We start from the raw sequence: 13,141 nt of genomic DNA on the forward strand, positions 1-13,141 counted from the left end.
TAATACATTTAAGGTTTGTGAAACTCAAGAACCCGAGTTCTTTGATCATGACTTTGAGATTCAATAATAACAATATCACTAAGTGGACATAGGTCAGTACCATTTTTTGGGGCCAAACCACTATAATTCCTTGGTATTTTCTTCCTTTCCGTTAGATCATTTTTCTCATTCTTGCTTTATACTTTGTTGTACATTTGACTCCGTGTCGTTGACCAAATCGAGGGTCAACACTAAGCAATCAGTTATGGAAGATTTCTTAAACATATTAACGCCTAATGGACTTCTGCCTCATGAATTATTACTAAAGAAAAATTATCCCATCATGCTCCTAAGAAACATTAATCCTTCAGCGGGGTTATGCAATGGAACCCGTTTGATTTGTTGGGCTTTCAATCGAAATGTCATAGATGCTAAAATTGTCATAGGACATCATATGGGAAAAATAGTATGCATTCCAAGGATACCATTCTTACTAGATGTGGATGATAACAGTGGTTTTCCGCTTAAGCGAACTCAATTTCCTATAAGATTAAGTTTTACAATGACCATAAATAAGTCACAAGGCCAAACATTGGATTATGTTGGGATTTATTTACCACAACCAATGTTTTTGCATGGTCAATTATACAAGACTTTATCAAGGGCAAATATAGCATCTACAATGAGGATTTTAATTCAACCAGTGACCACTAATAAACTTGACAAAATCTACACCAAAAATATTGTGTACACATAATTATTATCATTATCATGTTTAAATTAATGTTTACGTAGGTAACATTCACTAATTTTATTAATCTATTTTCAATCCATTATTCCATTATTTCATAAATTAGTAATTCAAATACATTATATTTATGTGTTTAATATTCTTCTATCTTCACAGGGAAAAAAATGCCGACAATATGTATCTCAATCAACAAGATCACCCCAAATACAAAACATTTGAAAATCAAGATGATTGTGGCAGACAAATCTCCAAAGCGAACAATTTGACACTACAAGAAAAAACAGTATTCATAACACTTAAAAACTGCTATCCAGGACTATTGATAGCACTTCTGAAAATGCTAACATAGCCCCTGTTATTAAAAGACTAGTCTTTTCTATAACAGTTTTTGAATGTTATGTTCGGTGTTATCTTAAACTATTCAATAACACATTTTTAGGTGCTATAATATTCAAATAATAACATTTAGATAGAGTTTTTAATTATAAATTTGAAGTTTAATCTTGTACTTTTTTCATAACACTTTTCAACTGTTACATTTGATTATTTTGATAACATTTTTAGTTTGTTATATTATATAAACCATAACGATTTTTTACGCTTATAATATGTTTTTAAATCATAACATATAGTAATAAAATTTTAAATTTTATTTTGATAAGTATACTTATATGGTTTTTTTTAATTAAAAAATTTTCATTATTGTATTTTGGTAAAAAAAAATTCAAAATTAATCATAAAATGTAATTCTCAATAGATTGATAAACCATAAGTATTACATTAAACAATAACTAATTCAAACCATGAATGTGTCTACTTCATGAGATCTTAGTTCTAACTTAAGTTTGAAAGCATAACATAATAAAATTTTATAATCTTGAACAATTTTTACTTCAAAAATGAAAAATAGAAACATTACAAGATACACAAAAGTAAACCAGCCCTTTTTACTAGATGACCAGAGTGAGTTGGCAAGAACATAGGAAATAATAAGAGTTGCTGCTTCTTTATACTTCTCAGCCTTCTCAAGAAGATCTATTACAGAAAGTACATCTCCTTTCAGCTTTGCAATTTCTGCAGCCTCCATATAATTTCCTGATTGTTCTTCCAACAACATAAGTTCATTAAAGCAACCTAATGGCCTCAAAAATTTACGAACTAAATCCATTGATTTCAATGATTTGAGACAATTCATCATGGATTTAGTATCTTTGAGCACATAGCAATTGAGAGCATATCCCTTCCAAAGCTCCTGTTCAATTTTTTCTATCTCTTCAGCCTTAGTGTTTATATCACCCTCTTTCTTAGCATGTTGTTTCCAGTGCTCTATGTACGTCAAACCCATGCTAAATAACTTCCCTTTGGTGCATATATTTAGACACTTGGAGAAAAAATTTCCTCTAGCATAGGCATCAGCTGCACGCTCATAGCAACCTACAAGAGTGAAGCATTCTCCAGCTCTTTGTAGCTTAGACTCGCCACAACTTTTCAAATATACACTACCTGTGTCATGATAGTTATAAAAATTAGGTAAAATCATAGTAGAACTAAGTATTGAACTCTGTAAGCATTATGTGATTAGTTTGCTAGTCTGTCTTTTTATTTTATTTGTTAGTGTTTTGCTTTTTTTAAAACAAAAAATCAAATCTCTTCCTTGAACAAGGACTAAGGTCAGGATATATTCTGCTTCAAACAACCCCAGTCCAAGTTTATAAAGGATTGTGTAAACATGAGCTACATAAAAGAAGAAAATCTTCCGTGTTTTTCCAAGCAAACCAATCAATCTAACAAGGAAAAAAGATTTGTTCACATGAATTCCCTTAGATCACTAACTATGAGTTCAAAAGTTGTCTCTCTATGTGAAACTTGCAATCATTTAAGCACAATGAACAATGCTTCATGTAATTTAAGCCATGATGAACAGTGATAAATTGAATCAATAATTTATGGAATTCGATGCCTGTAAGTTAATTCTGAATACAGTACAAAAGGGAAATGCATCAAGTGCAAGACTTATTTTAAAACTGGAATAGCATTTCATACTCAAAAAAAGACAAGTTTACAGAATCAAGCACTGCAGTAAAATTACTTAGAAAGTTATACCTGCGGTTTCATACTCCCCCAAATCACAAAAACATCTAGCAGCAGAATCAGCTTCGCCTATATCTACGAATATCTCAGCAGCTTTCCTAAGGAGAGAATTAGCTTCTTGAGAATTGGAAGAATAGATACGATCAGCCATAACTTTAAGGCTAGCAGCTTTAGATTTTCTTTCCCAATATATGTCACAAGATTTTTCAAAGCAAATTGAGGCCATTTCGTAGTTGTGCTCATAATACAGCTGTAGGAAGACAGAATTAATTGCTAAGTTTTCAAGTTGAAAAGGATGGCATATCTTGTGGGAAGGAGTGATGAAAATATTTTATTTTTCCAAAGCCAAAACCATGCTGCAGGACATGGCAAAATGAACACAAACAGATAAAATAGTGGTACAGATAATATTGATGATGATGACAAAGATAAAGGCATAGTAACAACATAAAAACAGATGATAACTTTTTGTTCTTGAAATCTTCAATAACATCTTAAATATCACTTTTCTTGAAATCTGATCACAAATGTATGAACAAATAGAATAATTAAAAACATAGCAAGCAAACCTTGATGCCCCGTGATTTCCACTCTTGTTGACTGCTTGGGACTTGCATTGAAGATACTAGTGAATCATCAAGTTGTTTAATATGAACAAGACACTTCTTAATCCAATAGTCAAACATAGGCTTTGATTGCTCTGTGCTATCACAAATCCATAATCTCTGCTTTGTACATGAAACAACAATGTATAATTGCTTCAACTCGTCCAACATAATGTAATGTTTGGAATTATCAAAGAGTGAAAAACTGGTTGACATGGATCCAGGAACTGATCCAAAAACAAGATGATTCGAATTTTGTTATGTGGTGTAGTTGCATATAACCTTCCATTGTTCTCCCAAAGGAGATGATCCAAAAAAGTTGTACAATAATACATCCTACAAAAGGAAATATTTATTGTTTCATCATGGAAGGCAGATATATAACAATTACTAGAAAAGTTTCATGCTGAAAGAACGGATTGAAGAGCACAAGTCACTGATGTACTAAATCATATTCCTTCTTTAATCTAAAAGAAAAATATTGCCAGGCATTTCAATTTACTTATATAAAACATAGAAAAATTATACATGCATGTCACCTGAAACTTGTCTTTGCACTCTGGTATGGTTAGGATAAGAGCTTGCTTACCAACATAGTCCTTTATTTCCTTTCGAGCTACTAGACTTTTTGGTGTTCTCTATTATTCTAGGTCTTATGTTGTTTATTATGATTTTCCTATTTTTCCTAATCATCATCATTGCCGCCATTATTAATTTTTGATGTTAAACAGGAATAAAAACTTCATGCATCTTAATCATGGTGAAAACACACCTTAGATTGAATGACCAATCTACGTAAAAGTTAGCAAATATAAAATCCCAAGATCCTATCCTAGTGCAACAAAATGAGATACATATATTTTATATCCATAGATTTATAACAACCCACTCCTTCAAAGGTTAAAGAGTGGAATTTTTATACGTTTGAAGAGATTTTACAATTACTTGCATGATACGTTTGAAGAGATTTTACAATTATATCTTCTTATACAGATTTTCTAGCCACTTTACATTGAGAACGAATTTAAGGGAGTGTAAGCATAATGAAATACCATGAGCAACCTCAATATTCAAATCCCAAACCCCAAATCATATATGACTTTCACATAGATTATTTTTAATAGTTACATTATGAAGGTAAACCATGAATTAAAGTTAAAATGACGTTCAGAAAACGTAATAATGAAAGAAAGAATAGTTCCGCCAGTAGAGAAGATAATTGAGTTTATCTCTCTCTATATATATATATATACACACACATATATATATAAATAAATAATCATGTTTAAAGTAGTGAAGTTATTTGAACATTAATAAAATGCAAATGCAAAGAATTACCAATTGTATATATCTGTCACATCTCCATATTCTGCAGCATTCCATACAAAATGTAAACCAGCAAAAAATTAGTCAATGTTAACACAAAGTGAGATTATTTCACAATTTATTTATACAATGGCAAAATCAATGCACCTTCGATTTGTCGTTTAATAAAAGCTGCTCCAAGTTCAACGAACAAAGGATCAGAAGGAGCAAGAAGGTAAGTACAACACCATCGCTTATCGCCATTTACAGTGTTCCTAATGAGAACAAGAGATAAAATTCTTAGCATTGCTTTGCTTTGACACAAAACACATGAAAAAAGAAAAAGGTTCAAATAAGACCTAATCCATATACCAAAGTAAATAGTCTGCTTCTAAGATATTACCTTGAAGCTCCACCATGGCCTTCTTGATTGCAGGCTTAAACTTTCCTGAAAGACATGAGATTTCCATAAATTTCAAATAAGAAACGAAACATCAAGAAGGGCAGTGAGCAGAAATTTTCAAATATTTTTCCAAAATTATCCTTGCAAACTTTTATTTACAGATGGCAGAGAACTTTGATGGATGATAATTACTATCTGAATGCATAAATAAAGGTTACAGTAGTACCATGTCTTCTCTCCACGTCCATTAGTGCAGTTAAAACTGTCCCACTAACGGTCCATTCTTCAACTGGAGCAGCCAAATTCCCCACCTGTATAATGAGGCAGGAAACAATAAAGAGAAAACAGTCCAGTTATTGAACTACAAGAAATTTATTCTCAGGATAAGAAAATATAAAATAACTGGAAACAAGAACATACTAGAAAGAAACTATTAGAAAAAGGGTAAAAATGAAGGGGATAGGGGAAAATAAGACACAAATCTGAATCATATTTACCTGAAGTGAATTAGCATCTGTGGTAATCATATTTGTTATCTTTCCTGTAGAGAAACTCTTGCGACTCTCATGAGTCAATCGTAATGATTTTCTAAATATAGCAGCCACCTAAAAAGTTGACAAAATTAGACATTATAACAGAATTCACAGTATTAACATAAAAGAGGACTTTACCAAAGTTGATCTCAGCCGGAAACCAACGCGCATAACATTCTGGAAATATTGAGATTCGGTCAACACCTCAATTGACTGAAAAAAAAATCAAATCAACTAGTCAATAAACAAGTTAATCTTTGCGAATTTACTTTTTCTAATCTGAATAAAAAGATCATTTAATTCTTAAAATGAACACAATCAGCAACTCTATTTTCTTTGTATTCTTTACTCTATGAATTAAAACATAAGGAAGTCAGAAATCTAAAGATATTAAAGGAACATCTATGTCGGTTTTCCAAAGAATAAGCAACAAAACTTTGCTATAGAGGGGGAGAAAAGCATTTAATATCTAAGAAAACATCAAATTGCAGTATAAGTTCTCATGTGTGCATGACTTAAGAAATCAGATATTAAATTTTGCAATTTCGCAATTACATAATTTAGGCTTTTGTCTTTCAAGTGTATACACAAACTTTTCAAGAAATTCATACAAAAGTTAATCATATACCAAAACTTGTCAAACCTTGTTGGCTGCCATAATAAACATATTAATGAATTGAAAATTTATAACTGTCCTAAATAACTTCTATCTCACACTACAACTTGATTCATTCCAATAATCTCCTTGTAGTCCATAAAAGTGATTTAAATATTAAGATTTCAACTTGCCATTAGTTCTGTACAAAAGTGTTACAATTTTAAGCAGAAAGCACATTACTTTATTCGAGTTCTTGAAAGATAGAAGCCATACCACTCCAGAAAAGATTAAGAAGGCATTTATATAACCAACCCAAGTTGGATCGCCTCGTTGCATGGACTGCAGATCGGAACAAGATAAATAGAAAGTCCATGATTCAAATTCAAAAACTACACTCTACAATGCATAAAACAAATTTAATGGTAAAAGTGGATTGAAACAGGTTTCATTTCACATTGAGCTAATTTATTGTTGCTATGTCGAATATATAGCTTCTATAATGAACATACTAAATCTTTCTCGTTATTGCAGTAAAAATGTCAAAAATCATTAGCTTCAGATTCCAACCATAACCTTTTCTCACTGCAAACTTGGGCTAATAAAAATGGTATCAGTGCTTAAATCATCTTTAAACCATATAAAGTATTAAGACTTTGGGAAGATTAATAAACATGGCCAAGTTAGTATATTCTCATCTTTCAAAATTAGAAGCTTCTGATTTTAACATTATTAACACAAAATAAAGATGCCATTTTTTTCTCCTTTTATTATTAACACAAAGTAATTTTGAACTTCGTGCCTATACAAACCAAAATACAGAGAAAATGGGTCAAAGAGGGTTGGTCAACATAGAAGAAATTGGAATATGGAATGTCACAGATCAAATGGGAAATATAATCCTGACAAATTTTCTTTGACAAAGTCCAACGCAACCAAAACTCTCCTGAAAGATAACCCAAAACAATATATTGAAAACAACCAGACTATTATTTCTTTATAACAGAAACAAGTACAAATTGTAACACAAAAAAAAAAAAACCATATAACAGTTAATCATCAAGACCAAAAACAGAGATAACCACAGCTAAGAAAAGAGATTATGCACATCATAGCAGGCAGCAATGGAGGAAACTGGTATGGGTGCTCATCACTACTTGAATTAACTTCTTATGAGTGATCAAAGTTCAGTAACTTGTAATTTGAGTTGACAACTCAAGTAGTGTTCAGCATCATATGTTAGTTTATAATTGCTTATTATTATTATGGGCACATGATATACATTGACCTAAACTGGTATGGGTAAACTTTGAATTATTGCTGCATGTGAAAAATATTAACAAAAATCATAAACTCTTTGTCAATGTCGAAGGAGAAATAAAGATTACCCTTTTTATTTTGCTATTCTTCAACGAGGGAAAAGAGTGAGAGAAAGTTCAAAAAGAAAAAAGCATATGCAAAATAATCTAATGAGCCGCAAGTCATCTCTTTTGCCAAACAAATTGAAACAAAGAATGAAATAATCGCTTTCTAAATCAAAGAAAGACTCACCTCAACTACTGCGTGGAAGACATCAGCCCTGAAAAAAATCCCACCGACCCTCCAAGAATGGCGACCTGATTAGCTTGAACAAGTAAAAATCCCATAAAAATTGAAGCTTGGAAAAACCCCCAGAATCCTAAAACTGAATAAATAAATAATCCCAAATTCAAAGCTCAAATGCTAGGTCTTATCAACTACAATACACAAATTCTTAAAACTTGAGACTCACAGCAAGAAGAAGGGATTCTTTAGCGGTTAGCCTCTCCATTTCTTGGGCGTAAGCAGCTGGAGCTCCTCCCTGTACAGCCTGCTGGACCATTTCTCTGCAAGTCAATCTCCGTCGGAGTCGGCGAAACATGGGGAGGGAAGTTGTGGTAGATGAGACGGAGGAAGACAACGAACAACAGGAACAGATTGTAGAGACAACAAGACCGACCCACGAGTCGAGCCACGCCGTAGACCCACCGCCACAAGCACCGTCACACCCACGAGCCAGCCACGCCGTAGACCCAAGAGTCAAGCCTCCCTGTCACACGAACCAAGCCGCATGCCCCATCACCTTGTTACACACCTGCAACTAACAGAGAGAAAGAAAGAAAGATTGAACGAGTGAGAGAAAGAGAGAGAGTTACTGAGTTTGAGAAAGAAACAGAGGAGGCGTGTAGATAAATTAGGGATTCAACCTTACAGATTGCTTTTTTGTTTCATTTGGCGCCCGTGTATTTCATTTACCGCCATTTTCCGTGTCTTTTTCTATTACCATGCGACCATAACACTTATTAAAATATGCTATATTTTAATGTAATATATGGGCATAATTGTTGTAGTGTGAAACTCATTAGTCAAATACCAAAATCTAATATTAATCGACCAACAGGTATCATATTTGTTAGAATATATATTACTTTGAAAATTATTAATACTCTTTTAAATGAATGTAGCATACCTCTATTTATCTTTTGCAACTCATATAATACAATGTTAGTCATTATTTCTTTAAATTTTGGTTCAGGGGAATCGAGTCCAATCATTAATTTTTGGAACGAATATTGACTGTAGGGAGGACACTTTAAAACTATTTCACTCTTATTATATCTATGACGCCCTTGTCAAAAATACAAACCCAAGGCACAAGATTGGACCATATGAATATGATTGGACTCTCAACTCAAGAACACTAATAAAAGATGTAGAAGAACAAGACAATCAAATAGAGGTGCCAAAATATAACATTGTTCCATTTACAGTTTTGCACTCTTACAAAGACTCAACTCAACGAATAGGTATTTCAAATTCCGTTATTATACAAATTGATTATCATCAAAATAACCATTTTCTTATTTCAATATGTATATTTCTTAGCTATTGCCATCCAAATTAAGCCAACAAAAGAGATCACAACAGAATTTCAACAACAAACAATCCAAGAGATATATCTTATTGATGAAAGGTAAAAAAACAAAAACATACTTTCAATTAAATCTAGTATGGATATTACTTTACAAAATGTACACTAACATTTTTTACTCAATCTAATTTGCAGCTTCAACCCAATACAATTGACTATGTGGACTCGGTTTGTCCAAGACGAATGGAAAATAATGACAAAAATTATTGAAGAATACCCAATAATACTGGGAACACAAATAGTTGTTTGAACATATAGAGGTACTTAGAAATACATAACTTATATATTTATCTATCTTCGATATACTTTCATTAATATAAATCTCAATTTGAACAAATGATTGTCTCTGTCATCACGTTCATCAAGTACCTTCACAATCAATCCTCAAATTCCAAAGGCAACTGTATTGAAGCAATGGTAATACTCGATATCAAAACACACATATTTCTCCAATTACATTACATTAAATTATATTATTTTCATATAATCTTCCTATTCATTTTTTATTCTAAAGGGCGAATAAAAATACACTGAAAATCAAAAGTATTATTGAAACATCGTTGACACATCCATCAACTACTCTATCATCTGCTTGACTTCAAAAAACCATGAAGATTTGTGATAGTCCCTGTGCGATGAAGGCTTTGAAACCTATGGAGGTAAATATTATTTTTTATTTAAATTTAATAACAAAATACAATTTTAAAAAGTCTAAAGAACAATTCTTATTTGATGCAGAAAACATACTTATGGATGGAAGCAAAGATAAATATAATTGATTTTGCCCAAATGTACTATAACACGTCGTGTGCGACATGCGATAGAAAATATGACAAAATAGTTGTTTGCGAAAATCCAAAGTGCAAACAGCGAGGGCCCCCCACTCCATAGTGAGCACTTTTTTAATTAAATTTGTAAAAAAGTTATAATTTTTTTAAAAAGTACTAATATTCACATTAAAACTAATATGTTTAAATAAATTTTAAGTGCTAGGGCATATGTGCAACTAGAAGATGATACTGGAAATCTTGATGCTGTTATGTTCGGAGAAGTAGTAGAAGAGACATTTGGTTGTTCTGCAGTCCAGTTGATGGAAAATTCTATAGAGGTAAGAATAAATATTAGTACATTTCAAATTAATACATATGAAAAAAAAGCCATAGTTCATATAAAGTAACTCTAAATTGTTCTTGCAGGAAAATCCCCAATACATTGAAAGTGTTGCGAATAAATTAGCAACAAAAAAAATGGACAATCAAAGTGTTTGCAGATGATGAAAAATGAAGAATGTCAAATACAATCATTTCACCATTTTGTCCATTGAAGCCACACAAGATGACAACAATGATGAATCATCATCCCAAATTACAAACACAAATTAACCCCCTTATTTATTTAATTTTTTTTTTCAGACAAAATCCCCTTCCTTATTAAACTATAGACAATTTTATTTTTATTTTTTTATTTACAAAGGTATAGCCTTTAAAACCATTCACTAGCAAAATCACTCGTTCGAAAAAAAAACTACCAAATACTTATCAACAATGTTATTTTTTGAATTTCATTAATATTTTTAGTAATATATTTATGTCATACATTATATTAAACATTTTCTTTTAAAATATATGACATTGATTATATAATAAAATTTAATAAGAAAGTTAAAAAAAAACTAAATTCACACATTTTCTCAATACAACTAAGCAAACATGCATTACACGTTGCTTTCTGCTAGTATATATATATATATATATAAGAGTTTGAAATGATGAGGTTTTCTTTTGTTAAAAAAAATATTTTTTTCTATGAAATAAGGTTTAGAAGAAATGACTTAATGAAAGTGTTTCTCACTACAAAGACCGTCTAAATTAATTGTTAACAACTTGGAACCTTCAAAATCATTTTTATTTTACTTGGTCATAAGAACTGTGGTTCATATGTTTGATGTTAAGCTTTTTGTACGTTTATTTGAGTTGATTTGGTTTATTTGTGCAAAAATTTAGAAACTGTTGTGTAAATTTTTGTTAATGTTAAGTTTTTGATACGTTTATAGGTAAATAACATTTAAGGTCTTCAAGCTTTGCCACTTATCACTTAGGTCTCCAACTTTTTTTTGTAGCAATTAGATCCCCAATCTTTATATTTGGGCTCACATAGGTCACCAATGTTACATTTTATTAAATAAAACATAGTTTATAAAGTTAAAATGAGATTTTTAACCAAAACAAAAAGTAGTACACATTTGTTTTTCTTAACCAAATTAATTAATTAATTATTACCAAATATATTATTTTAGTAAATTGACCTAAATATTCTTATCAAATATTAAAATTTTATTTTTTATTATACCTCTAAAATATTTAATATCACTTATAGTTAATTATTTTTGATAAATTTTTTTACATAATTAAAATTTTAGAAGCATTAAATTTATTAAGGGTGCTTCTATCAATAATATAATTTTTTTTCTCTCACTACACACATTTCTATTGGACTCATAATTTTTCTTTTTATCACTACACACATTTCTATTAAACTCGCCATTTTTTTTTCTCACTACACACTTATTATTATTATTATTTTTTTTATGTGTGGAAAGAATTTTTAAAAATTTAGGAGGAGTTTAAATAGAATTGTGTGTAGTGAGAAAAAATGATGTTATAGATAGAGATATTTAAGTCAATTACCAAAATAATATATTTGTTAATAATTAATTAATTAAGAAGGGTTAAAAAAATGGGTGCTATATTTTTTTTGGTTGAAATCACATCTTACCTTTATAAATAATAATTTCTTTAATAAAATATAACATTGGGGGACCTATGTGAGCCTAAAAGTAAAAGTTGATGATCTAATTGCTACAAAAAAGGTTGGGGACCTAAGTGATACAAGTGGTAAAGCTTGGGGACCCCAAGTGCTATTTACCCTTTATTTTCAGTTAATTTGCTTAATAATTTTGTTTATTTATTGTAGAAATTTAGAAACAATTGTCGTACCAATTTTAGTTAATAGCACTTTATCATTAGGTGTTCCTGCTATAAGTTACTTAGACAAACTATCGAATTAATAAACGCAGCAATTTCTCACACAGATCTGCACGACTTATACTCCAAACTGTGTGACTTATGATCATAAATGATAGATTGTCAGATCAATTAACTCGAAGGTTAATCTAGTAACTTAAAACAATAGTTGCATTCAAATACGATTCATAATGCATACTATCTCTACTTCAAAAATTTCTCAAGGAAGGATTTAGAAGAACATTTTTGATAATAAACACTCTGATATTTTATTGCTTCGTAATTCTCTGCCTTACACAAAGAGATATGATGACCTTATATAGCCATGTACTCAAGCATACAAACTTAACCCACCATAGTTAAAACCAACCATAGTTGGGACCAGATAAGGGATAAGATTCCCTGACCAAAGCATAAAGTAAAGTAGACAAGATAAGGGATAAGATTCCCTGACCAAATCAAAAGGCTAAACGATAAAAGCATAGAGTAAAGCATACAAGATAATGGATAAGATTCCCTGACTAAAAAAAACTAAAAGACATAAAATTGTTTCATGGTTGGCCTCGTAGTCAGAATCATATGTTGGATCCTCATGAAGTGAGTTCCATCCTGACGATTCTTCTTCATCCTGATCACTGCTAGCTGGAGGACAGACGTCGTAGTCTATATATGTCATGTCCCATTCTTTTCCTATGTACTGGAAGAGATAAGGATCATGCATATCTTGAGTGTCGGCATGTGGGTCTTGAGAATCTTCAAAGTAATTACTTTTTCGCAAAATTACCCCTTCAGTGTCGGTCAATTTGTATAGTGACGGATGTTTTTGCTCTAAAGTTTTTTTGAGTTTGGCTGCCTGATTTGTTTCATTTTCTTCAATGTAAAAGGCTTGAAGGGCCTTTGTTATCT

General features: G+C 31.1%; 1 protein-coding gene and 2 long non-coding RNA genes across 3 annotated transcripts; all 3 read right to left on the reverse strand.

Moving 5' to 3' along the window:
* Positions 1-952: 952 nt before the first annotated feature.
* Positions 953-3,642, reverse strand: LOC133779937 (uncharacterized). Its single transcript, XM_062219833.1, has 4 exons — positions 3,391-3,642; positions 2,834-3,071; positions 1,669-2,233; positions 953-998 (listed from the first exon to the last, which is right to left on the reverse strand). The coding sequence occupies exons 1-4, from the start codon at positions 3,640-3,642 to the stop codon at positions 953-955; spliced, it is 1,101 nt and encodes a 366-aa protein (XP_062075817.1).
* A 46-nt stretch (positions 3,643-3,688) lies between these two features.
* LOC133833963 (uncharacterized) lies at positions 3,689-5,446 on the reverse strand. Its single transcript, XR_009893235.1, has 5 exons — positions 5,361-5,446; positions 5,135-5,179; positions 4,900-5,006; positions 4,765-4,795; positions 3,689-3,762 (listed from the first exon to the last, which is right to left on the reverse strand). It is a non-coding gene; the product is annotated as an uncharacterized LOC133833963 (long non-coding RNA).
* Positions 5,447-5,626: 180 nt separating this feature from the next.
* Positions 5,627-5,870, reverse strand: LOC133833964 (uncharacterized). Its single transcript, XR_009893236.1, has 2 exons — positions 5,806-5,870; positions 5,627-5,739 (listed from the first exon to the last, which is right to left on the reverse strand). It is a non-coding gene; the product is annotated as an uncharacterized LOC133833964 (long non-coding RNA).
* Between the last annotated feature and the right edge of the window lie 7,271 nt (positions 5,871-13,141).

The sequence above is a fragment of the Humulus lupulus genome, chromosome 5 (assembly GCF_963169125.1).
Source record: "Humulus lupulus chromosome 5, drHumLupu1.1, whole genome shotgun sequence".
In the NCBI taxonomy this organism is placed as follows: domain Eukaryota; kingdom Viridiplantae; phylum Streptophyta; class Magnoliopsida; order Rosales; family Cannabaceae; genus Humulus; species Humulus lupulus.